The 27,129-nt window shown below is 49.9% G+C and overlaps 1 protein-coding gene across 1 annotated transcript; it reads right to left on the bottom strand.

Moving 5' to 3' along the window:
• Positions 1 to 47: 47 nt before the first annotated feature.
• Positions 48 to 27,048, bottom strand: SAMD4B (sterile alpha motif domain containing 4B). Its single transcript, XM_081334698.1, has 13 exons — positions 26,803 to 27,048; positions 17,279 to 17,710; positions 15,473 to 15,958; positions 14,765 to 15,007; positions 13,766 to 13,875; positions 13,417 to 13,503; positions 12,769 to 13,075; positions 9,918 to 10,003; positions 9,656 to 9,774; positions 8,176 to 8,374; positions 7,197 to 7,320; positions 6,764 to 6,847; positions 48 to 2,178 (listed from the first exon to the last, which is right to left on the bottom strand). The coding sequence occupies exons 2-13, from the start codon at positions 17,472 to 17,474 to the stop codon at positions 2,150 to 2,152; spliced, it is 2,070 nt and encodes a 689-aa protein (XP_081190824.1). The 5' UTR covers positions 17,475 to 17,710; positions 26,803 to 27,048; the 3' UTR covers positions 48 to 2,149.
• Between the last annotated feature and the right edge of the window lie 81 nt (positions 27,049 to 27,129).

The raw sequence follows: 27,129 nt of genomic DNA, 5'->3' as shown, positions 1-27,129 counted from the left end.
AACCTTGTCTCTCTACTTTTTTTTTTAAGAAATACAGTAGCTCTGTCTGGTTTGTTTTTCTCGTTTTTTGTTTCATTTTGTTTTTGTACACTACTCTTCGGTATACACTTTGGAAAAAGGCTTTTCAGACTTCGAACAGCTCTCGTCGGTGTGAAAGAGGAGAGGGGACGCGGCAAGAATTCGGTACCTAAGAACTGGCCGACGCTGGTGGATGGGGAAGGGGCTGCAGAGAGACACTGCCACGCCCAGCTGGAGGGGGCAGAACCCACAGGACGCCCCCCCAGCCCCCCACCTTACTGGGCAAACTACCCTTGCCCCCCGTTTGTGAAGCCCCCAACACCCACCCTCGCTCGCTCGTCCTCTCACCCTGCTTACACGGACCTGCCATCGAGAGGGAAGGCTGGTCTTTGCCAGTCCAGCCCTGCCCCGTCTTTCCTGGCACCACCTCCCTGGGGAAGGAAGGGGGGGAAGGCCGGGGGGGGGCAGGTAGCAATGTCCTCCCCTCCCTCCTGCAGTAAAGCTATCCGAAACTAGGAAACTGTAAACAAGACAGCGCAGACCGGCTGGAGATGTGCGAAGGAGGGTGTCTGGCCTGATGGCCCCCCACGACCCTCACCCAAATCTTGTAGCCCCCTGGGATGCATCCCCAAAGTCTTTCCTCCCCCCTCCCAGTCCCAATTAGCCACGATGATCCTGGATCATTTGCATGCCAGCATCTGATCAAGTTCTTCTTCCTGGCTTTGCAAATATCACCCCATCTGCTCCTCAACTTTGCTAAGTACCAGGAAATTGGGTGGAGGGAAAAAGACACACACACACACACACACACACACACAGACACACACACACACTGTCTTCAGGTCCTGCTATGGCCAGTTTGCGCTGGTCCTACCTATCGCCCCTTTCAACAAAGGAAGACACACAATTACCCAACCCAAACGATTGAGCTAGAGAAAAACTCTGGACCAGTTTTGGGAGATGCTGCATAGATGTTCAGACCGTTTACCCCCTCCCCCTTCCTGCCCCCCTCCGCAACCTGGGGGGGGGGAGGTTAGGGAAAGGGAAGAGGGTACAGAGAATCTGGAAGCCATGCCCGGAACTCAAATCAGCTCAACTGAGAATTCGGCTTCTGAAACCTAAAGGAGCGATCTCCGATCCACCCACCCAAACTGCTGCAACAAAACTAGGCTTAATACTGCCACATTTTTTTTTTAAAAAAAAGAACAACAAAAAAAGCCTCACTGGGCAGGAACTGAAGGGGTTCGGAAAAAAATCCCACGCTATTTCTGGGAGATGCCTAAGCTACTCTGCCCGGTTCCTCAAAGAGCTGGAGGTGGTTGCAAGAGCGTAAAAATGAAAACGAACCCCAATTGTGTGCTGGACGCCCCCCTCCTCCCTGGGCCGCTCCTGGGGCCCCCCTCCCACCCCATTCACCATCTGGGTGGAAGCAAGTAATAGAGGCACTTTTAAAATTTTACAAGTCACCTGCTGTACCCCCCTCCTCCTCCTCCTCCCTGCTCTTCCGACTCCCCCTCCGAAGGCCCCAAACTAGCCATGGGTGAAAACGTGAGCCGGCCTGTCTTGTCCCCCCCCCCCATACAAGGGGAGGGGTCTTTCGGCGTGAACACTGTTTCTACGCAGGTGTCCTCTTGGATTACCTCCCCTGTTCCTTCCTTGCGCTGCCTGCCGAAGGGAAGGAGGGGAGGGGCAGGGAGGGGGGAAAACAAATGGGGAAAGGAATTATACCGGGCCTAATTTAGGCCCCTGCATCTGCACGTTAAACCGGGGAGACCGCCACCTCCCCTGTACATCAAAATATTAAACCAATATCTGAAGTTATAAGAGTAATAAAAAAATAAGAGAAAAAAATATTAGAACGCAATAAGATGGTAAAGATTGTAGTGAGAGTTTTTTTCTCCTCTATTCCTCTGGCTGCTAAGGAATGCTGGAGAAGGGATGGGGGGGTTTTGGGGGGGGAGAAGAGGAAAACAAAAAATTATTCGGCTACCCCGGTAGTGACCTACCCCTGGGGGAGGGGTTTAAAACAAAACAACAACAACAACAAAAAACCCGGAACAGGAATGGGAGGAGAAAAAAATAAAACAGCCATCCTAAAGCTTCTCATAATATGCCCGCAGATCCAGCTTGTTCAGATGGTTGAGGTCTTGTCCGTGCCATCTGCAAGAGAGAGGACAGGGCTAAGGGGGCAGCACTGAGGGGGCTGTCGTGTTCACAGGTCACGGCTGTTTTCTAGACACGGGGTGGGGTGGGGGTGGGGGGCTTTGATGTCCTGGGGATCTGGGAGTCTTCTCAGGTTCGGTGTAAACAGGAAATCACACACAGAGAGAGGTTAGAGCAGGGCTGGCCAACCATGGCAACTTTCAAACCTGTGAACTTCAACTCCCAGAATTCTGGGAGTTGAACTCCACAAGTCATAAAAGGGCCAAGTTTGAAGACCCCTGGTTTAAAGCATACTTTGCACAAAAATTGTTCTCCCTGTCAGGAAATTTCTTGGTCTGTCAAATAATGGCAGAAACTGACCGGTCACCTATCCTGAACTGGCCTTGCAGGATGCAGGAAGGTCCACTTCAGGAAAGGTCACATGATCTCTGAGCAGCAAAATAGCAGCTCTGAGTCCATTCAGATCATCCTTTTTCATCAGTCTTGCAAGAAAAAATGGTTGCCTATGAAAGTCAAAGCAATGAGTGGCTCCTAAATGGAATTTACCACTTCCTGCCCCAAGTGACCCCCTTCATGGATTACTGCCTTGTCGTGGCGAAGGGGCTTGCGTAATTCAATGAAGCTATGAGCTATGCCGTGCAGGGCCACCCAAGACGGACAGGTCATAGCAGAGAGTTCTGACAAAACGTGATCCACTGGAGAAGGAAATGGCAACCCACTCCAGTATCTTTGCCATGAAAACCCTATGGACAGTACCAAAAGGCAAAACGATATGACGCTGGAAGATGAGCCCCTCAGGTCGGAAGGCGTCCAATATGCTACTGGGGAAGAGCAGAGGGCTAGTACTAGTAGCGCCAGAAAGAATGAAGCGACTGGGCCAAAGCCGAAAGGACGCTCAGCTGTGGATATGTCTGGTGGTGAAAGGAAAGTCCGATGCTGTAAAGATTTTTTCTCCATAGGAACCTGGAATGTAAGATCCATGAATCAAGGAAAGCTGGACGTGGTCAAACAAGAGATGACAAGACTAAACATTGACATCTTAGGTATCAGCGAACTAAAATGGACAGGAATGGGTGAATTTAATTCAGATGACCATCAGGTATACTACTGCGGGCAAGAATCCCTCAGAAGAAATGGAGTAGCCTTCATAGTCAATAAAAAAATAGGAAAAGCAATACTGGGATACAATCCTCAAAATGACAGAATGATCTCAGTTCGAATCCAAGGCAAACCATTCAATATCACAGTAGTCCAAGTCTATGCCCCAACCACCGGTGCTGAAGAGGATGAAATTGACCGGTTCTATGAAGCCCTACAGCACCTTATAGAACTAACACCCAGAAATGATGTCCTTATCATCATGGGGGATTGGAATGCTAAAGTAGGAAGCCAAAAGATAACTGGAATAACAGGCAGGTTTGGCCTTGGAGTACAAAATGAAGCAGGGCACAGGCTGATAGAATTTTGTCAAGAGAATACGATGGTCATAGCAAACACTCTTTTCCAACAACCCAAGAGACGGCTTTACACATGGACATCACCAGACGGTCAACACAGAAATCAGATTGACTATATGCTCTGCAGCCAAAGATGGAGAAGCTCTATACAGTCAGTAAAAACAAGACCAGGAGCTGACTGTGGCTCAGACCATGAGCTTCTCGTTGCAAAGTTTAGGCTTAAATTAAAGAAAGTAGGGAAAAGCGCTAGGCCAGTCAGGTATGAATTAAATCATATCCCTGTTGAATATACAGTAGAGGTGACAAATAGATTTAAGGAATTAGATCTGATAGACAGAGTACCTGAAGAACTATGGACAGAGGTTCGCAACATTGTACAACAGGTAGCAACCAAAACCATCCCAAAGAAAAAGAAATGCAAGAAAGCAAAATGGCTGTCTGAGGAAGCTTTGCAAATAGCTGAGGAAAGGAGGGAAGCGAAAGGCAAGGGAGAAAAAGAAAGATACGCCCAATTAAATGCAGAATTCCAAAGAATAGCTAGAAGAGATAAGAATGCCTTCTTAAATGAACAATGCAAAGAAATAGAAGAAAACAATAGAATAGGGAGGACCAGAGATCTTTTCAAGAAAATTGGAGAGATGAAAGGAACGTTTCATGCAAAAATGGGCATGATAAAGGACCAAAATGGCAGGGACCTAACAGAGGCAGAAGAGATTAAGAAGAGGTGGCAAAATTACACAGAAGAACTATACAAGAATGAGCTTAACGTCCCTGATAATCACAATGAGGTGGTCACTGACCTCGAGCCAGACATCCTAGAATGTGAAGTGAAGTGGGCCTTAGAAAAGCTGAGCAACAACAAAGCTAGTGGAGGTGACAGTATTCCAGCTGAGCTATTCAAAATCTTAAAAGACGATGCAGTAAAAGTGCTACACTCAATTTGCCAGCAAATTTGGAAAACTCAACAGTGGCCACAGGATTGGAAAAGATCAGTTTACATTCCAATTCCAAAGAAAGGCAGTGCCAAAGAATGTTCAAACTATCGCACCATTGCACTCATTTCTCATGCTAGTAAAGTTATGCTTAAAATTCTACAAGCTAGACTCCAGCAGTATGTGGATCGAGAACTACCAGAAGTACAGGCAGGATTTCGAAGAGGCAGAGGAACTAGAGATCAAATTGCTAACATACGCTGGATCATGGAGAAAGCTAGAGAGTTCCAGAAAAACATCTACTTCTGCTTCATTGACTATGCTAAAGCCTTTGATTGTGTGGATCATAACAAACTGTGGCAAGTCCTTAAAGAGATGGGCATACCAGACCATCTTATTTGTCTCTTGAGAAATCTATATGCGGGCCAAGAAGCAACAGTGAGAACTGGACATGGAACCACTGATTGGTTCAAAATTGGGAAAGGAGTCCGGCAAGGCTGTATACTGTCGCCTTGCCTATTTAACTTATATGCAGAGCACATCATGAGAAAGGCAGGGCTAGATGAATCAAAAGTTGGAATTAAGATTGCCGGAAGAAACATCAACAACCTAAGATATGCAGATGATACCACTCTAATGGCAGAAAGTGAAGAAGAACTAAAGAGCCTTGTGTTGCGGGTGAAGAAGGAGAGTGCAAAACTTGGGTTGAAACTAAACATTAAGAAAACCAAGATCATGGCATCTGGCCCTCTCAATTCCTGGCAAATAGATGGGGAAGAAATGGAGGTAGTGACAGATTTTATTTTCCTGGGCTCGAAGATCACTGCAGATGGGGACTGTAGCCAAGAAATTAAAAGACGCTTGCTCCTTGGGAGGAAAGCCATGGCAAATCTAGACAGCACACTAAAAAGCAGAGACATCACCCTGTCAACAAAAGTGCGTATAGTCAAGGCTATGGTCTTCCCAGTTGCAATGTATGGCAGTGAAAGCTGGACCATAAGAAAGGCTGAGCGCCAAAGAATTGAAGCCTTTGAACTATGGTGCTGGAGAAGACTCCTGCGAGTTCCTTGGACTGCAAGGCGATCAAACCGGTCAGTCCTAGAGGAGATCAACCCTGACTGCTCTTTAGAAGGCCAGATCCTGAAGCTAAAACTCAAATACTTTGGCCACCTAATGAGAAGGAAGGACTCACTGGAGAAGAGCCTAATGCTGGGAAAGATTGAGGGCAATAGAAGAAGGGGACGACAGAGAATGAGGTGGCTGGATGGAGTCACTGAAGCAGTAGGCGTGAGCTTAGATGGACTCCAGAAGATGGTAGAGGACAGGAAGGCCTGGAGGAACATTGTCCATAGGGTCGCGATGGGTCGGACACGACTTCGCAACTAACAACAACAACAAAGCCCCAAGTGACAGAGATACTCAGGTAGTCCTCAGCTTACAATGGAGCCCAACTTTTCTGCTGCTGAGTAAGACAGTTGTTCAGTGAGTATTGCCCTGTTTTACGACCTTAACGGCCTCTGTTGTTAAGTGATTCACTGCAGTTGTTAAATGAGTAACACAGTTGCTAAGTGAGTCTGGCTTCCCCATTGACTTTGCTTGTCAGAAGCTTGCAAAAAGGGATCACGTGACACCTCCCTCCCTGGGGACACTGCAGCCATCATAAATGTGAACCAGTTGCCAAGCGTCTGGATTTTGATCATGTGACAAGGGGGAGGCTGCAACGGTCCTAAGTGTGAAAAACGGTCCTAAGTCCCTTTTTTCAGTGCTATTGTAACATGGAACGGTCACTACATACAGTTGTAAGTCAAGGACTCCCTGTATTGCAGTGCTCTTCAAACTTGGCAACTTGAAGACTTGTGGACTTCAACTCCCAGAATTCCTCAGCCAGCTCCTGGCTGAGGAATTCTGGGAGCTGAAGTCCACAAGTCTTCAAGTTGCCAAGTTTGAAGAACCCTATGTATTGCTTAGACTTATATCCACTTTTCCTTCAGAAGGTCAAATTGGCGCACGTGGCACTTCTAAATTTTTGCCCACAATAACTTTACAAGTAGGCCGAGCTGAGAGAAAGCCCTGGACAAGACTGCCCTATCGGACTGCTGACCTGGGTGTCGCCCAATCCAGAATCCCACCACGCTCAGGGTAAGCCCATCTCGGGCCTTCCTTTTCATGATCTGGCAAGGCAGGGTTCCTTACCGCCCAGCGCGTGCTCCGTCATGCTCAGGCACAGTGACTCCAAGGTGGGGTTGATCTCCAGATCCGTTCCAGGGAGCTGGCAATCTGAGGTTGGAGGAGAGATCAGAAGAACCATCAGGCACAGCCGTGGGTGGTTCTGGCGGTCCACAGAGGAGATGGCACCGCTTGTGGCTGGTGCTTAGGGGCCGTGGTGAAATACAGATGCCACAAATTTGCTCAAGTCGGGCAGAGGAAAGAGGATGGGGCCGATCCTTAAACATGAGGAGAAAGCCCTTCGCAGACCCTCACCCAAAGACCTAACCCCTCGCTTAAGGAAGGGCTGGTGCTCCAGAGCCAAAAATTCCGAGAGCAGCGTTCCCAAGAGATTCCCCTGCCGTAGGACGAAGACAGATGCCTCCTATGCAGGTGACAGGCGGAGGGGCAGCTCACTCACCCTGTGGGAACATGAGGATGGCCTGAGGGGAGGTGTGGACGGGCAGTGAGTGGGTCCGCTGGACTGAGCTGCGGTTCTGGCCGGGCATGCTGTTGCTGCCTCCGGGATTGGCAAACCAGAGGTTCTACGGGACAAGAAAGAAATTCGTTGGCACAGGATCTCAGAGGCCCTCTCCGGGGAGATTGGCAGTTCAGAAACACGAAGTAGGAATAAATTAAAAAACCTTTCAGAAATGCCCTGAGCAAATCTCCTCTGTTTCATCCAACCGCGACCCCTTGATCCCAACAGAGTAGTAAGAGTTGGAAGGGACCTTGGAGGTCTTCTATCCCAACCCCCTGCTCAAGCTGGAGAGCCTAGGCCATTTTCTTAAAAACCGCCAGCGATGGAGCACCAGCTGCTGTTCCACTGATTGTTCTCACTGTTATGAAATTTCTCCTTAGTTCCATCCGTTGCTTCTTGTTCTGCCCTCAGTTGCTTTGGAGAATAGGTTGACACACACACACACACACACACACACACACACACACACACACACCGCTTCTTTGTGGCAGCCCCTGAGATGTTGGAACACTAGAACTAAGGAGAAATTTCCTGACAGTGAGAAACAAGTAACCAAGGGATCGGCTTCCCTGCAGAAGTTGTGGGTGCTACATCACTGGAAGATTTTGAAGAGAGACTGGAATGGCAGGGGGTCTCTTGAGCAGGGGCTGCACCTGGAGCAACAGACACAGTTCACCCCAGAGACAGGTAACTTGGCTGGCTGACGGAGCCGCACCTGGCAGAAGAGGAGAGGCCGTTGACAGAGGCTTCTCCTGTGTGGTGGACCAAGGGCAGCGCAAGGAGAGAGCAGGGGGAGGGTTCATTGTGGGGCGGTGGCCAAAGATCCCCCCAACCCTCTCCCAGTCAAGGCACCTCTTGGCCGGCAGCATTCTTCCCGAGGCATTCGGATGTTATTCTGCCAAATTAAGCCGGATCTTACCTGCCGACCTTGGCTCCCCAGATTTGGGCTGGTCAGACCGTGCCGCGGAGAGACTCCACCGATGCCCACGGGACTCAGGATCCCCATGCGGCTTGGGGGGATGGCACGGGGGGGCATCTGGAACTGCCTCTGTCCTCGGCGGGCCACTCCCACCCCCACAGATCCAGCTATGGGGAGAGAGTTGGAGCCAAAGGCCCATCTGCAAAAAGACAGGAAGTCAATCCTATCGGCGGCCAGACCATCGTCGGGGGGGTCTGAAGTTGCTTTGCACCCAAAGCGGTGCCACTAGCTGCCCTCGGGAGCCCAAGCTATTAAACCGGCTCAGAAGAACGGCCCCTCCCTCAAGGGGCTTGGACCCTTGGAAGCTTTCCTCTCCACCCCATCCCAACCGCAAAGAGCAATGTGAGCTAACAGACTCCAGCTAGGAGGAGCTGCAGGGAAGCCCCCCCCCAAATCTCCTCACTCTGGGTAGGGATGGGTCAATCAAGCCCCGTCTTTTTCAAAAAGGATCCAAACCAAGCAGTTTACATTTGCATATTGCAACCTCACCATAGCACAGGGGCACTCGCAGGCTTCTTCTTATTATTAACTAAAGTGACAGTTTCCCTTAAGTATGAAAGCATTCGTTGCAACAAAAAAAACACCTCCCCGTCATTTCGAAGCATAAAAGAAACCCGTTCCTATTGTTGAACTGAATTCACTTTCTGAAGCAATCAGTCGCAAAGCTCTTCAGGATTTACGAGTTTAAGCTGGCGGCTTCGGAAATAGTTCTGACAACGATCTGGTTCCATCTTTCCCACAAAAGATCCCTGAAGCGTCATTTGCGTGGCAGGCTGACACCACAAACCGACAATGCCATCCCGATTTGCCCTTTGCTTGTCATAATATTAGCTAGTGCAACAGCTGCTCAGAAAGCTGTGAAAGCCTCCGAGCTCCCTTTTGGAACTGAATTCTGCTCCTGCGCAGGTGTCGGTGATGCTAGGATTGGTTGGCGGATCAAGAAGAAGGGGGCAAGCAAAGATGAACAGAAGCTGTGCTTGGCAGGGTAGCAGGGAGAGCACCTGCCCACAGTCACCAAGTCTCGGACACAACGGAAGAGTTAAAACTATTAGGATAGCTATAAAAGGAGCCGTAGGTCTACACCAGAGGTCCTCAACCTTGGCAACTTGAAGAGTTGTGGACTTCAACTCAGGGCTGGCTGAGGAATTCTGGGAGTGGAGGTCCACAGGTCTTCAAGTTGCCAAGGTTGAAGACCACTGCAATACAGGGAGTCCTCGATTTACAACTGTTGTAAGCTGAAGTCCACAAGTCGGAACCCCTGGTCTACACGGTGTCCATTTCTTAGTCTGACCAATCTTGCAGGGTTTTCCTTCCCAGTCCACACAAAAAAGCCTGACGCTCTCTAATCGGCCTAGAGAGTTCCTTGTGTCCACTTGGATGCCCTGCTCGCATTTCACCCCAACGGTGCCCAGAGACCTACCCTTTCTGGGGGCGGTAGCCTTGCATGTCCAGCACAGCCTTCCTCGGGAAAGTACGGAGCAACTTCAGGACCTGCTGCTTCCAGGACAAGAGACGCTTTTTCTGGGTCTCGGTGAAGGCCTGACGGGAGGCGGGTGGAAAGGCAGCCATGTTGGGAAAGGAAAGAATCAACAGTCTCAGACGGCTGACCTCTTGGGGCGGTGCGGTGTGTGTGTGTGTGTGTGTGTGTGTGTGTGTGTGTGTCCCGTAACGCCCAGGCCTACCTCGTGCATCAAGCACTTCTCTATCAGTTGGAGGTAACTGGTGATGTTCTCCTCATCCGGCCGGGAGACGAGCAATTGCGTACACACTACGAGAGAGGAGGAGGAGGAGGAGGAAATGGTTACAAAGGGGGATCTGGAGAGGTGGAGAAATCAGACCCGTTTGAGTGGCACTGTTTGTCTAGCTTATATATCACTACATTCAAACAACTCCTAAAAGGTTTATATCAAAGCTGGAAAACCAGAGTCAAATTCAACATAAAGGCACAATAAGAAATATCTGAGGGGTCCTTGGTGCTTTCTGAGCTTAGTGGTTTTCTTGAAGATGTTTCATTACCGCGTTGTGCCTTTGCGGCCTCTGACCCGGCGCAGATCCCAGCTCGCTCCTTGGTTTTCCGTGGACGTGCAGGAGATGAAGCGCCGGAGAAGGGGCCTAGAGAGCATTTGGAGGTCCAGTCGGTCCGAGTCTGACCAAACACAGTTAAGATCCTTTTCTAGATCTTATCTTGTGGCAATGGAGGTGGCGAAGCGTGCTTACTTCGCCACCCTCATTGCGTCCGCAGACAACCGCCCGGCCGCCCTGTTCAGAGTGGTCCGCTCCCTTTTAAATCAGGGGACGGGAGAGGACCCCTTGCGGGGACGGGCCAAGGAATTTAGTATCTGGTGGATAAAATCGCTCAGATTCGGGCTGGTCTGGACTCTGACTGGGCAGTATCTGACGAGGGGGAAGCGATGGGTTTGGCCGAAAACATTTGGGAAGAGTTTGACCCTGTGACTCCAGATGAAGTGGACAGGATCATGGGGAAATTAAGTGCCGCCACGTGTTTGTTGGACCCGTGTCCCTCCTGGCTGGTGTATGCGGCTCGGGAGGTTACACGAGGCTGGCTCCTACCAGTTATCAATGCTTCCTTGAGTGAGGGGTGCTTCCCTGCCGCCTTGAAAGAGGCGGTGGTGAGGCCCCTCCTCAAGAAACCTGCCTTGGATCCAGCTATTTTAAACAACTTTCGTCCTGTCTCCAACCTTCGCTTTCTTGCGAAGGTCATTGAGAGCGTGGTGGCACGGCAGCTCCTTTTGGTCCTGGAGGAAACTGAGTATCTGGATCCATACCAATCGGGTTTCAGGCCCGGGTACAGCATGGAGACGGCATTGGTCGCGCTGGTGGATGATCTCTGGCGGGCCCAGGATAGGGGTTATTCCTCTGTCCTGGTCCTATTAGATCTCTCAGCGGCTTTTGATACCATCGACCATGGTATCTTGCTGCGACGTCTTGAGGGATTGGGAGTGGGAGGCACCATTTTGCGGTGGTTCTCCTCCTACCTCTCGGGCCGTTCGCAGAGGGTGTTGGCAGGGGGGCAGAGGTCAGCCCCTAGGCCCCTTAGTTGTGGGGTGCCTCAGGGGTCGGTACCCTCGCCCCCTCCTGTTCAACATCTATGTGAAGCCGCTGGGTGAGATCATCCGTGGTTTCGGGGTGAGGTATCATCAATATGCTGATGATACCCAGCTTTTCATCTCCACCCCGAACCAACCCAGTGATGCCCTCGATGTGATGTCCCGTTGCCTGGAAGCGGTACGAATCTGGATGGGGAAGAACAGGCTCCAACTCAACCCGGCCAAGAGTGGCTTTACGTAACGGCATCTCGTTTAGTCCAAGAGGTTCCATCTTTGGTTATGGGAGGAGAGGTGTTACCTCCCATTGATAGGGCGCGCAATTTAGGCGTCCTCCTGGATTCATGACTCAATTTTGAAGATCATATAGGAGTTGTGGCCAGGGGGGCATTTGCCCAGGTTCGCCTGGTGCGCCAGTTGCGCCCCTATCTGGACCGAGACGCCCTACATACAGTCACTCACGCACTTGTTACCTCCCGTATAGATTATTGCAATGCTCTCTACATGGGGCTGCCCTTGAAGACTACCCGGAGGCTCCAGCTGGTGCAGAATGCGGCTGCGCGGGTAGTGATGGGAGCATCCCGATACTCCCATATTACACCCCTCCTGCGTGAGCTGCATTGGTTACCGGTTGTCCACCGGATGAGATTTAAGGTGTTGGTACTTACCTTCAAAGCCCTACATGGCTTAGGCCCGGGATACTTGCAGGACCGTCTGCTGCCGGGAACGACTTCCCATCGCCCAGTACGCTCACACAGAGAGGGCCTCCTCAGGGTGCCGTCGGCTAGACAATGTCGGCTGGCGACCCCCAGGGGGAGGGCCTTCTCTGTGGGAGCGCCAGCCCTATGGAACCAACTCCCCCTTGAACTTCGGACGGCCCCGGATCTCCGGTCCTTTCGCCGCGGCCTCAAAACACACCTTTTCCATCAGGCTGATCTGGACTGATAGGGATTTTAATGTCTTAATTTTTAACTTAATTTTAATTTTTACTGGGGCTATTAATTTAATTTTTTCTTAACTTTTGTACTATTGTATCTTATTGTTGTTAGCCGCCCTGAGTCCTTCGGGAGATAGGGCGGCATATAAGTCCCAATAATAAATAAATAAATAAATAACTAGGTAATATCATCAGTGCACTGACAACCAAGCTCAGAGTGCATTGATGATGTTACCTAGTTGGGTCATGAGACGTCTGGAAGAAAACAATCCAGCTGAGATAGCACCAAGGACCCCACAGTTCACATCTGAGCGAGAAATATTCTATCAATAAGAAACATCACCTCATCCATCCTCAAAACTCTGGGAACGTTGAGAGTAGCTTATGAGAATAGAGCTTTCTGTATGGGGGAAACAGACCCACAGTGCAGTCCACACATTCTAGCTTTCTTGAAGGTGTCTCCGGAAAAAGTCAGCCCAACCTGTCCTGGTGACTGGGGGGGACACACACACCCCGCCCCAGAGAGCTCACCTTTACCCATCACGCGAGTGAACTGCCCTGCAATGTCCCCTTCGGCGATCGGTGCTGCTCCAGATTCTCCATCGCACGGAGAGCCTGTTGGGGGCGGGAAGGGGTCGTCAGTGGCTTCCTTGTCCTCGCTGCTGTTGCTGCTTTTCTCCAGAGCCAGCTTGGGACCCCCCCTTGGCTCGGCGGCCAACGGCAGGGACTCCTTGGATGCGGCCGCGGCCTGCAGAGCGTGGAAGGCCTTGATGGGGGTGGTGATGATCTGCTGCAGCTCCTGAAGGGCGTTCCATAAGTTCCCCCCTTCCAAAATGTCCTGGGGAGAAAAAAGGGGGAGCCAAGACAAAGGGGAAGGATCCCCTTAGAATTCTGCTGTGCTGGCTGAGGAATTCTGGGAGTCCACCTATCTTAACATTTCCGAGTTTCAGGAAAAATTGTACTAGACTAGTGGTTCTCAAGCCCTTTAAATACGGTTTGTGGCCACGGATCCCCAAGACTTAAGATTTAAATCCTAGTATTTCTTCAAGGCTGCGCAGACCCTCCGTGACATCACAGCCCCACAGGGGTCTGCAGACCACAGGCGGAGAACCACTGCTCTGAGTGTGAACCCTTCACACGATCCCACGGAATCCCAGGCCTGCTCAGCAGCTCCCTCACCTTCTCCAAGGACTTCAAGACGCTCTGTCTTTCCCGCAACTTTTGGATACTTAAGGCAATTTTGTGCCTCGCTCCTTTGGTCACATTCTGCTCGGGGAAGAAAAAGAGCTAAAAAGGGAATTTAGAGACGCATCTGCCCTCCAGCCTTTACAGAGCGGCCCCCTCGGCGGTGCATGGCGTCGCATTTCAGGGGCGTCCCTGTGACCAAAGTCACAGGAATGGGAAACAAGGCTGGCTCTGCCAGGTACCACCCAAATGCCCGCCTTTCGAAGGAGGCAGGAGCAGACGACCCCCGTCAGGCCCAGAAGGCAGCCCCCTGTTCCTCGCTCTCCTCCCTGCCCCGCAGTACCTGCGATTCCAGATGCTGCTCCGTGAGAGTCATCATCTCTTCGTAAGTCATTTGGGAGAAAAGCGCCGCGTATTTGTGGAGACGGAGGCTCTTCAGCCACGAGGGAACATCTGTGGGTAAGGACCGAGGAGTCAAGACCCCCGTGCCCAGAGCCCCCTTTCCTGGAGAAGACCAGCAGGAAGGGGGCTACATGCAGCCCTCCAGCAGATGTTTCACAAGTTTTGGGGTGAAGCGAGAAATATCACTGAGTTTCCGGAGAGCAGGGCCTGCTGGAGGCCCACCCACCCTCCATGCTTGGGCTTCCCCACCTCGAGGCAACCTTCGGGACAGCCAGATAGAGGCTGACAAGGCCGGATCCTCTTTCAAAAGGTTTTTTCGGAGGCTTTCTAAGAAACTGACTTACAGAGCCCGCTGAGGCGGTACGGGTAGTCTTTGACTTACGAGCATAATTTGAGTCCAAAATTTATGTTGCTAAGCAAGAAAGTTGTTAAGTGAGTTTCGCCCCATGCCGTTAAGAGAATCACTGCAGCTGTTTAGCTAGTAACATGGTTGTTAAGCGAATCTGGCTTTCCCCACTCACTTTGCTTGTGGGAAGGTCACAAAAGGGGTTCACATCATAAATAAAGCATCTCAATTTTGATAACGTGACCGTGAGGATGTTGCAACGGTTGTGTGAAAAACGATCCTAAGTCACTTTTTTCAAAGCCGTTGTAACTTTGAATGGTCACTAAATGAACTGTTGTAAGTCAAGGACTACCCGCATAGCTCTGTGGACAGGCCGGTGGGTTTTTCTCTCTGAGGTCTCCACCCAAAAAGACTTTGCAACTAAGATGCACCCTGAAGAAGCCTGAGAGAAGAGAACCTCGCCGGGGCTCTTGCTGACTCCGCAGGGCTGCAGTCAGGCAAGCGAGACGGAATCGGACCCTGGGCCGCCCCCGCCCTGGCCGGCTCGGGCCTGGGGGGCAGTTATTTGGTCCCCTTCCCCAGCACCAGCCATACCTTTCATGCCACTGCCGTCCTCCTGGAAGGAGTTCCGACCGCCGGGCTGCTCCTCCGTCTGCTCGCTGCCTGAAGAAGCCACGCTGCTCTGGGGCGAGAGGGGGGCGTGCTCCCCGCCGGAGATGAAGGCCGGCCTGGCCGCCATCTCGTCCATGTTCATCCACTCGCTGGGGACCTGCTGGCCCGTGGGGATGAGCGACATGGAGCGCTTCAGCGGGCTGGGGTGGATTTGGCAAGGAAGAGCTGCAAGGAGGAGACGGGAAGAGGGCACACCGGTCGCAAAATCACCACATTCCTCTTATGGAAAAGACCTTGTGGTTGGCCCAAGGTTAGCCAGCTGGCTTTCATCCCTAAGGCAGAACTAGAACTCCCAGCTTCCTGGTCTCTAACCTGGTGCCTTCACCACCCGACCAAACTGGCTATCTAGAGGAAGAGCTTCTCCAGCAAAGCTGGCCCTCCTCAGGCCAACAAATGGCCAAGGCATGCAGAAAGTCGAACAACAAATGCTCTATCTTGTACGGCTGGCACCCAAACTACGAGCTCCAGGGGCTGGAGGGTTTCCTAGCTCACAAGCCAGGATCTGGACGTATTTCGTGGAAAAGGCTCTTTTGATCCAGAAATATGAAGAGTTTTCCCAGCTCCTCACACATATCCCAGCCTGGATGGCGACACCCCCATTTACCACCCCCCAGCGACGCCTCTCCGAACCTGTGCTGCCCGTGCTGCTCCCAATGCTATTGATGGCCGAGGACACCGAGCCAGCAGGGTGGAAGGACAGGTGCCCATTTTCCCGCGGCGCTTTCTCCTGCCAGCCATGCCCCAGATCTCCGAGGCCCGTCTCCACCGGACCTTGCCAGTCGTCTGAACCTTGGCGCGAGTGGTAGGCCGTGTCTGGCCGTCCCCTGCCCTGGCTCGGGTAGCCGCTGGAAAGGCGCTCCTCCAGATGGTTGAGCCAAAGGGCCAGGGAGCTGCGGTCATCCAGGGTGGTGGCCGGATGGATGAGGGCGTAGGACAGCAGCTGCCGGCTCTCTTCGATGAAGAGGCTGCTCTCGATGGAGTAGGCCAGCACCTCCTGCAGGAGCTTCATGTACTCGGACTTGGCGTCTGCGTTGCCGGGCTGGAGGAGGGGCAGGTGGGAGAGGAGCAGGGAGACGACTTTGTCTTTGGGCTCTTGATGCCACTGGTTGACGAGGGCTGGTGGGGGGGAGGAGGAAGAGGAAGAGGGACACAAATCAGATGCTTAAGAGCCAGGAACCTCTTCCGGGGTCTCCAAGGGAAGGCCCTAAGCTTGAGGCGGGATCCTTCCTATCAAGGCCTACGTGAGGCTTGTGGAAAGATGGCCCAGTTAGGACTTGTGGCTCAGGAATTCTGAGAGTTGGAAGTCCTCAAGTCCTAAAAGGGCCATCGTCCCCCACCCCTGGCCTACGTGATGGAGCCAATGGCTGGCTTGCTGCCACAAGAGAGGTGCCATAACAGCCCTATCGGATGCCACCCTACCTCTTCTGGGGTCTTATTTTTACATGACTGTTATATTTAACAGTATGACGTATACACTGCAGACCCTTTCAGCCAAGGAATTTCAGCTGGCAGGATCCGGGACAGGGCTCTCCAAATGTGGCAACTTTACAACTTGTGGACTTCAACTCCCAGAATTCCCCAGCCGGCCTTGCAAATCCCTGCCGTCGTTAAGAGAACTATGCAGTCATTAAGCAAGTCTGGCTTCCTTCATTGGCTTTGCTTGTCTGAAGCTGGCTGGGAAGGTTGCAAATATTGATTGATTGATTGATTGATTGATTTATTTATTCAATTTATATACCGCCCTTCTCCCGTAAGACTCAGGGCGGTTCACAAGGTTTTTTTAAAAACAGTACAACAATTACAAAACCTAAAATCAATTAAAAAGATTATATAGACCTTGCAATAAAACCCCAGTTAAAATACAGTTAAAATCCCAATTAATATTCTCAGACCAGGCCAGAGAGCTCAAAGAGCCAGGTCTTCAGGTCCCGGCGGAATGTACGAAGGTCAGGGGCAGTCCTAAGCTCTACAGGCAGCTGGTTCCAAAGGGCCGGCGCACCCACAGAGAAGGCCCTCCCCCTGGGTATTGTCCGCCGGCAATCTTTTACCAGCGGTACCCTGAGGAGACCTGTGGGAGCGCACAGGACGAAGGGAACTTGATGCCGGCAGCAGGTGCTCCCTCAGATATCCCGGACCCAAGCCATTTAGGGCTTTATAGATCATCACCAGCACCTTGAATCTCACGTGACCCCGGGACAGGGCAACCGTCATCAACACATGCCAGTTGCCAAGTGCCTGAATTCTGATCACGGATGCTGCAACGGTCGAAAAATGGTCATAAGTCACTTTTTCCGGTGAAGTTCACTTCAAACAGTCACTAAAGGATTGGTCATAAATCAAGGATTAGCCGTACCCAAATGGGCAAGCTATGCGGATGCAAAGAGGCAATGAGGAGAAAGGCTCAACCCTCCCCCCCCAAAACCCCCACCGACTTACCTGCGCTGTTAGCTTCTGACTCCAGAACGTGGATCTCTGTGCAGTCGGCCAGCGAGTGCTCCAGGCAGAGCTGCAGGAAGCGGGCTTGGGTGTGAGAGATGCGCTTGAGGAGGGAGAGGAGGGCGACCGTCTGCTCACATTCGTTCCAGCCTTTGAACCAGCCAGCCAGGATGCCCACCTGATCCCGGAACATCATGATGGCCAGCACCTTGGCCTTAGCAGCAACGCCCCCGCAAAGGGGTCAAGAGAGGTACAGGGAAAGGGGCACCCCTCACATGTTTTCAAGGAGGGGGGCTTAGCACCTAGGCAGCACCACAGCACCAACTTTCACACTGACAGGGAAACAGGGTGGCACAGAAGTAGGTCAGAAGCTCCTGGTTCTCTGCAGGCCCTTTGGGATTCCTCTTCTTTGACAGATCCTTTCAGATCTCCCTGTACGAGAGAGAAAAATACATAGGAAATGTATTTGGAAATCCCTCCCCATTTCTCTATTATCTAGCACAGGGTGTCCAACCTTGGCCTCGTTAGGACTTGTGGACTTCAACTCCCAGAATTCTCCAGCCAGCTGGGAGTTGAAATCCACGAGTCTTAAGGTGGCCAAGGTTCATCTAGCACATTCCTAAACCGGGAACGTGAAACACAGACGTAAAAAGAAAACAGTGTACTTCACAGTACACTAACGTATAAAGAACAGTTGCTGGACTTGGGTATGTCTAATTTGATGACCTGATAGCAGTCTTCCGGTATTTGAGGGGCTGCCCCAAAGAAGAGGGGGTCCACCTATCCTCCAGAGCATCTCAAGGCAAGACAAGAAGCAAGGGAGGGAAACTAATCAAGGAGAGAAACCATCTGGAACTAAGGAGGAACTTCCTGACAGAGGACAATTGACCAGTGGAACAACTTGCCACCAGAGGTTGTGGATGCTCCATCACTGGAGGTTTTCAAGAAGAGACTGGACAGCCATTTGTCTGGAATGGTATAGAATGGTCTCCTGCTTGAGCAAGGGGTTAGACTAGATGACCTTCAAGGTCCCTTCTAACTCTGTTATTCTGTTAAGGGAGCACCTAAGCCCAGAAACTTGTGTTTTCTTACTTCTTGTGTTAAGCTATCTTGAGAATTATTTCCTCTGAACAATGAACCTGACATTCTTCATAGCTAGTCAGAGAAAAAGCTAGCATGGAATTAGCGAGACGGTGTTTGGATGAGTGTCAAAAAGAATAGAGTGTGAGGACAATCATCTCCGACAAATTGCATTTTAAGATGCTCAATGGAGAGTGTTATGCAAATCATGCAGCCCCAAGAAGCAATATCGTTTTAAATGACTTCTCCAGGACCCCCAAAGGAGACAGAAGCTGGTTGAGATGGATGAATCTAATTAACTGCCAATCAAAGCCAGCCAGCCAGCCAGCCTGCAAACAAACAGAAAATCCCGGAAATTTTGCAGCGTGGGTTAAGATGCAGGAATTCAAGGCAGGACAAGAGCAATCCAGAAAAGTGTCTATGGAGATTCTCCGTCATCAAAGTCAGGGTTGTCCCAAAGATGCGTTTTCAAGAGGCAACTGGACTTTCTCTGTTTTTCCTTGAAGGCATTTCACTTCTCATCCAAGAAGCTTCTTCAGTTCTTCTCAGAAACTTCCTGGATGAGAGTGAAACATCTTCCAAGGAAAAACAAAGAAAGTCCAGTTGCCTCTTGAAAAAGCACCTTTGCAACAACCCAGAAGAGAGGAAATAATCAATTAAAAACAATACATTCATAAGCCTAGCTCAGCTACTGTTGCCTCCGGACAATGTTCTTGTTCGGACATCCCTTTTTCGGTAGAGGAAGAAGCAGGTTCCAAAACTTCTATGAAAGCAGTTCTACAAACAGAGAGCATCTGTATTTAAAAAAAAAATGAAAGGGAAAAATAGACTGAGGAAACGACTGTCTGGGTCCTTTTATTCTCTGGGCACTATAATTAAAGATAAGATATGCAGATGATACCACTCTAATGGCAAAAAGTGAAGAGGAACTAAAGAGCCTCTTGTTGCGAGTGAAGAAGGAGAGTGCAAAAGTTGGGTTGAAACTAAACATTAAGAAAACCAAGATCATGGCATCCGGCCCTCTCAATTCCTGGCAAATAGATGGGGAAGAAATGGAGGTAGTGACAGATTTTATTTTCCTGGGCTCCAAGATCATCGCAGATGGGGACTGTACCCAAGAAATTAAAAGACGCTTGCTCCTGGGGAGGAAAGCCATGGCAAACCTAGACAGCACACTAAAAAGCAGAGACGTCACCCTGTCAACAAAAGTGCGTATAGTCAAGGCTATGGTCTTCCCAGCTGCAATGTATGGCTGTGAAAGCTGGACCATAAGAAAGGCTGAGCGCCAAAGAATCGAGGCCTTTGAACTCTGGTGCTGGAGAAGACTCCTGCGAGTCCCTTGGACTGCAAGGCGATCAAACAGGTCAGTCCTAGAGGAGATCAACCCTGACTGCTCTTTAGAAGGCCAGATCCTGAAGCTAAAACTCAAATGCTTTGGCCACCTAATGAGGAGGAAGGACTCACTGGAGAAGAGCCCAATGCTGGGAAAGGTTGAGGGCAAGAGAAGAAGGGGACGACAGAGAAGGAGGTGGCTGGATGGAGTCACTGAAGCAGGAGGCGTGAGCTTAAATGGACTCCAGAAGATGGTAGAGGACAGGAAGGCCTGGAGGAACGCTGTCCGTGGGGTCGTGATGGGTCGGTCGGACACGACTTCGCAACTAACAACAACAACATAATTAAAGATCACTGAAGCAAGCATACTCCCCAAAGAAAACAACCAGGAGGGGTCGGAGGCAGCTGGCCCTAATTGTACCTTCAAAAGGGGGAGGCAGCAGCCAAATGCCATCCGCTGTCACACTGTCAGCTCACCGAAAAGAGACCCCTTGCCACACAGGGAGGGAGGGAGGGATCAGGAGCATGGAAGAGGGGACCAGCAGCAGCACCAAAAAGACAGCAAGCCAAGCTGTAGCCTAACGGAGAGCGCGACTCCAGGCCAGTTAAATGTGGGGGAAAGAGGATACAGGCAGTCCTGAACTTACGACAACAACTGAGCCCAAAATTTCTGTTGCTAAGCGAAACAGTTAAGTAAGCTTTGGCCTCATTTGATGATGTTTCTTGCCATAGTTAAGTGAATCACTGCAATTAGTAACACGGTTGTTAAGTGAATCCGGCTTCCCCAATGATTTTGCTTGTCAGAAGGTTGCAAAAGGGGATCACGTGACCCCGGGACACAGCGACCGTCATAAATAGGAACCCACGGCCAAGCATCCGAATTTCGATCACGTGACCACGGGGATGCTGCAACGGATATAAGTGTGAAAATGGTCCTAAGCCACTTTTTTCTAATGCTGTTATAACTTTCAGTGGTCCCTAAATGAATTAAGCCGAGAACAACCTGTGCTTCATTTTGAAATTTCTTGCACATAAAACTTTGATATCTGCTCTCAAGACTTTGCCCAAAGGAGAGAAATGTATTTCAGTTATACAAACAAACCAGGACTAGAAACCTAGAATTAGTCAGGTTACAGTGACTCAACTAAGCCAAAACATCCTTTACCAAATACTTGTGGCTATTTCCCCCATTGACTCCAGGAATGCAGAGCTAAGCCTATTTTGCTACCCCAAAACACCCTGCAGAACGTTTAATTGGAGCAAAAGAACACAAAGCAGCTGAGTTGTGGTTACCCTTCGCCTTCCCTCCGGGCACAATAGGGCATGTTCTCACCCTGCCTATCAAAACCAAGGAAACATCACTGCCACAGCTCCAAAAATAGGACTTGTAAACCAGAAAACAACAGGATCCTCCAATTTCACTTCCAGCTTTCCAATTCAGAAAGTAGATTGAAGAGAAACGACACGGTTTGAACTTTGGGGGCTAATACTATGGAGCACCCCCATTTCCAGACCGAAGGAGGCTGGAGAGCTTAATAAAAGGAAGTCTCAAGCAGGCCACTATTGTGATTCCTGCAGACTGCATTGCTTTCGGATCAAGCAGGGAGGATACAAAGGTGGACAGCATGAAACTAGTTTTGTACGGAGCAAGATGTCATAATACGGTTAGTTGCCGGTGTGCAATGCACGAGTCCCTATTTTGGCCGCCCTCTTTGAGGGAGGAGGATTCCTTGAAGAGTTGCACGCATATTTGTTGTGTTGTGGATGCAAAAAGGATATTTAGGTGGGCGAGGGAAAAAACCACACACTTTGATTGTAGAGCAGTCAGATTTTTCCCTAAAGTCTCCATTCCGGTGAAGCTTCTAAGGCAAAGCAAGGCTTAATCTTATTCTTCCTAGACAGGCTATTGACTTGCATGGCACAAAACTGCTAAGCTTGTAAGCCGCCCTGAGTCTTCGGAGAAGGGTGGGATATAAATGGAATTAAAATAAATAAAAATTAAAATAAAACAGAGCTGAGAATAACTTTGACTAAGACTGTCCAAACTTGACAATTTTAAGACCTGTAGATTTCAACTCCCAGAACTCCCCAGGAATTCTGGGGGTTGCAGTCCACAGGTCTTAAAGTTGTCAAGGTTGGACACCCCTGACTTTGACAGTGGAGACCTTGATAGATAGGCGGATGTCAAAGAAGAGAGGCAGCAGCAGCTGAATGGCCCCTGTTCCAATACAGGCCATCCTGTATACGACAACTGAGGCCAAAATTTCCATTGCTAAATGAGATATTTGTTAAGTGAAGTTTGCCCCATTTTACGACCTTCCTGGCCATTGTTGTTAAGTGAATCACTGCAGTTGTTCAGTTGGTGACTCCATTGTTAAGTGAATCTGGCTTCCCCTTTGATTTGGCTTGTCAGAAGGTTGCAAAAAGGGGATCATGTGAACCCCCCCAACCCCCCCGCAGGACACTGCGACCGTGTCATAAATACAAACCAGTAGCCAAGCATCTGAATTTTGATTACGTGACCATGGGGATGCTGCAAAGGTCGTAAGTGTAAAAAATGGTCATAAGTGGCTTTTTTTCAGAGCTGTTGTAACTTCAAATGGTCATCCTTAATGAAGAGAAGGACGAAGGGGGACATGATAGCTGTTTTCCAATATCTCAGGGGCTGCCATAAAGAAGAGGGAGTCAAGCTACTCTCCAAAGCGCCTGAAGGCAGGACAAGAAGCAACGGATGGAAACTAATCAAGGAGAGAAGCAACCTGGAACTAAGGAGAAACTTCCTGACAGTTAGAACAATTAAACAGTGGAACAACCTGCCTCCAGAAGTGGTGAATGCTTCAACACTGCAGGTTTTTAAAGAAGAGACTGGTCTGAAATGGTATATTGTTTCCTGACCTCCAACGTCCCTTCCAACTTCATTATTATTACTAAATGAACTGTTGTAAGTCGAGGACTGCCTGTATACCGCCATTAAAGCCAAGAAACTCTGCTTGCTACACGGCGACCCTTCCTTGGCCTCTCTTGCAAAAACAGAGTTTTAGCTGGCCCAACTTGTCTCTGCACAAACCACGTCCAAAGCACACATACACACACCCATTTTTCTCTATGGCAGCAGCGCCTGCCAGCCAAGAACTGTGCAAACGAGCTACGCAAGAGAAGAGCAACAACCTGTCAATCTTGGCTTTTTTGCTCTCACGGTCTGGGACACACAGAACACACAGTGGAATGATCCACACTGGGCAAGGAAAGGCAAACGTACGGATACAGAGTAGGTGAAACCTGGCTCAATAGCAGTAACAGCGGGAGGGATCTTGAAATCCTAGTGGATGGTCACTTAAATGTGAGCCAACCTTGTGCGGCAGCAGCCAAAAAAGCCAGTGCAATCCTAGACTGCATCAACAGAGGCATAGACTTCGTATCGCTTTATGAAGCCTTAGTAAGGCCACACTTGGAATATGGCATCCAATTTTGGTCACCATATTATTAAAAAAATATAGAGATTCTGGAGTGCAGAAAAAAGCAACAAAGGTGATTGGGAGATGTAGGCTAAAACATATGAAGAACAGTTGCAGGAATTGGGTTTGTCTAGTCTAGTGAAGAGAAGGACTAGAGGAGACACGATAGCCATCTTCTTCCAGCATTTGGGAAACAATGGATGGAAACTAATCAAGGAGAGAAGCAACCTAGAACAAAGGAGAAATTTCCTGACAGTTAGAACAATTAAACAGTGGAACTGCTTGCCACCAGAGGTTGTGGGTGCTCCATCACTGGAGGTTTCAAGAAGAGACCAGACAGCCACCTGTCTGGAATGGTATAGGGTCTCCTGCTTGAGGAGGGGGGTTGGACTAGAAGATCTCCAAGGTCCCTTCCAACTGTTATTCTGTAAATTACTTCATTGCATTAACCAGGCCTTTCTCAGGACCAAGAAAAGCAAGCCATAAATCGCAATTTAGAGCCATTCACATCCAAAGATCTGAAAGCAGTCCAACATTTTCAAATCAAGGGGCAGGATGGACACCCGGCATCTGATTGAGCGCTCGTGGCACAATTTTGTCTTTCAATAGAAGGGCATCTGTCATTGGCAATAAAACAATATAGATATTAAGTAGGACAAGCCTTTCAGCTAAATATAGGCCTCTAGTGAGCCTCACGTAGTCTCAGCCATCACATGCAGTATGGAATTTTGTTCTTATTGAGAAATCATTAGGACCTGTGCTAAATTTCTAATCTAGTGCAGCTTTCTAGTTCCAGTTTTAAAACCCACAAAAAAAGTGTAGAATCTCATAAGGCTATTATCTTGGCTTGGCAGGCCTAGTTACAAAGTACTTAATATAAGTTAAGACACCAGAGGATTATTAAGTTCAATCTAAAACACGAATCTGCCCCAATATGCTAAATCATGCACAGCCACAATTAAGGTTTAACTGAGAAAAGGTTACAGGTAGTTCTCCATTTACAACAGTTCATTTAGCGACCAAAGTTACAACTACACGGAAAAAGTGACATGACATTTTTCACACTTACAATCTTTGCAGCATCCCTATGATCACGTGACGAAAATTCAGCCATTTGCTTAAATACTTGTGACTTTTGCTGTGTCCCAAGCTCTTTTGCCACCTTCTGACAAGCAAAGACAATGTAGAAAGACAATTCACTTAATAGCCAGGTTACTAACTTATCAACAGCAGTGATTCACTTAACCACTGTGGCAAGGTCGTAAAATGGGACAAAACTCAACAAATGTCTCGCTTAGCAACAGAAATTTTGGGCTCAATTGTGGTTGAAGTCGAGGACTCCCTCCATATAGGCTGGACCATTAACCTATGAACTTAACTGCAAGCAGAATAGCAGCTTTTTCACCTTAAAGGGTTATTCATAAAACGAGTTTAAAAAAAGAGCCCAAACTGAAGTGTGCCTCCAATTTCACAATGTGGGGTTTTCCCAGTTATCAAAATTTTGCAAAGAACTGACCCAGCTGGATCCTCTTTTCACCATCCATTTCAGGACTCAGGATCAAGAAAGATCTCTGTACCAATCCCAAAACAGATTAACAAACTTTTTACATCTTGGAGTTACCACCAGTTTATCGCCTTCGGAGGCAGCATTTCCAGAAGTTGGAGCTTTCTGTTCTGGATCCAAAGACAACCGTCAAACGTGGGCTAGTCATTTTTTTTTAAAAAAATCCTCCATCAACAAGGAAGAAAGATCAGAGCATCATTAGTAATTTCATGAAAGAAAACCTGTATCAGACAGCAAGCAACAAGTAGGTGGCGAAAATGAAGAATGCGGTAAGTCTATTAAGCTAGAACGGTTTTACCTCTACAAAGCACCCAGAGCTAAATATGAAGTATTCATTTTGCATTTGGTCTCCACTATCCTGAAGAGAACTTGAGCCTGTTCTGTTGAGCACCTGGCAGCAGAGTGCACGGGCCATACTGAGACAAGGCATCACTACCACATAGAGTCAGAAGCTGGCAAAAGAGAGGAATGCTTTCCTGAGATGGAGAAGATAAAAACAGAGAAGTAGAACGGGAGGGACCTTGGAGGTCTTCTAGCCCAGCGCCTTGCCCGAGACAGGAGGCGTTATACCATCCTGGACAGATGGTTGTTCAGTTTTCTTGAAAGCTTCCAGTGATGGAGCACCCAGAACTCCAGGAAGCAAGCTGTTCCACTGATTTAACTGTTCCGTCAGGAAATTTCTCCTAGGTTGGATTTCTCCTTCATAAGTTTCCATCTGTGACTTCTTTTCCTGCCTTCAGGTGCTTTGGAGAATAGGTTGACCCCACTCAAATGTTGGAAGACAACTATCATGTCACCCCTAATACTCAGTCCAGGGGTGCTCTTGAAGTTAGACCTGTGAACCCTCCTAATGTGAGCTTGGACAAAAAAGGAAAGCATCACAAGGCAATAATGTGAGGCAACAATCAACATAAGGATGGAAACAATGAGGCAGCCCGTGTGAGGTGAATAAAGGCAAACATTTCCTGTAAAAGATGCCTAAAGGAAACATCCAAGTGACTTTATAAGTTGTTTATGACACCATGATGAAAAGCGATCCTAGTTCCCCCGTCACAGTCAGCCCCCCCCAAGCTCTTTGCCTGCTCTCATACATTTGAATTTTAAACTTTCAGAAATTGCCAATGCCCCCAGATATATTTGCAGCCTTAGAGGTTTCCCATCTGTGGTCTGTTCTGCCATGGAGTTTCCCAGCTGGGACCAAAAGCAAGATGGTAGGGTGGAAATAATCCCAAAATCACCTGCAGATGCCATTTAGACCTGGGAGAAAGCAAAAAAACCCCAACCCTTCCTTCCAGAGAACAACTTTTTAAAGGGGGCAAAAGCGGCGGACCCAGAAAAGTGGCCACCTCTTCCTTCTTCTTCTTTTTTTTAATCCCATTTATATCCCGCCCTTCTCCAAAGACTCAGGGTGGCTTACAATCTAAAGCACAAATCAATGTGCTTACCCGCTTTACTATTAACATGCTTTCACTTTTAATGCCTTATATTTTCACGCTTTTAATTCTGCAATTGTTTTTATTCTACATTTATGGCATCGCAGGCCACCCAGAGTTGCTTGCTAGTGAGATGGGCGGCATATAAATTTAATAAATTATTATTTTTTGAGGCGGGGTGTCCGGGCAGCCCAAAGGCAGACCCCGAGGAGCCCCTTCAGCCAAGGACAGGGCGAGGGCGAGGGGGGCTCCAGTGCCCAAGGAGGAGGGCCTGATTCACGGGTGGGGGGCACCCACTTCTGGGGGAGCTCTGCCCTCCCGCTCCAGCTGCTCGTCAACCCCCCCAGAAGGAAAGTCTGCTTCGAACGGGGGGGGTCTTTATAACAGCCAGGAAGCGACCCCCCACAACCGTCCGATGAAAGGGCGGCGGGCTTCGGCGTCCGGGGAGGGTCTCGGGTCCAGCCGTGCCGCTCCTTTCGGGCTGCGATGGGAGGGACCCCCCCAAAGCGTGGCTGGGGATGATGGGGCCTGGGGTCGGGGCGGGGCCCGCCGGCGCTCTCCCAGGACCCCCCGCGGGAGGGGGTGGGGGTGTCCCGGGGTGGGGGTGGGGCCCGGCCGGGTCGCCTCGAATACTCCGCCTCCCCCCGCAGTCAGACTCACCGTGGCCGCGGCCCGCTCCGGCCCCTCCGGGGAGAGCAAGTTCCACACCCGCGCGCGCGCGCCCGCCCGGAGACCCACGTCCAGACATACATCCACGCGCGCGCCCGCTCACAGGCTCGCTCGCACGCTCTGGCACGCGCAGGGCAGCTCCAGCCACCACACACTCCGGGGGAGGGGGCGCGACGTCACAACGCACGGCGACGCGGGGACGCACCCTGGCGAGACGGCGGCACGCATGCCCGGGAACGCGCGGCCCGGGCCGACCAACCAATCCAACTACTCGCCCCGGTCGCCTAGTTACGTCACTCACCTTGCGCGCCCATTGGT

This window comes from Vipera berus (assembly GCF_964194415.1).
Source record: "Vipera berus genome assembly, chromosome: 9".
NCBI classification, from domain to species: Eukaryota; Metazoa; Chordata; class Lepidosauria; order Squamata; family Viperidae; genus Vipera; species Vipera berus.
This window is presented reverse-complemented; position numbering and strand designations above follow the sequence as displayed.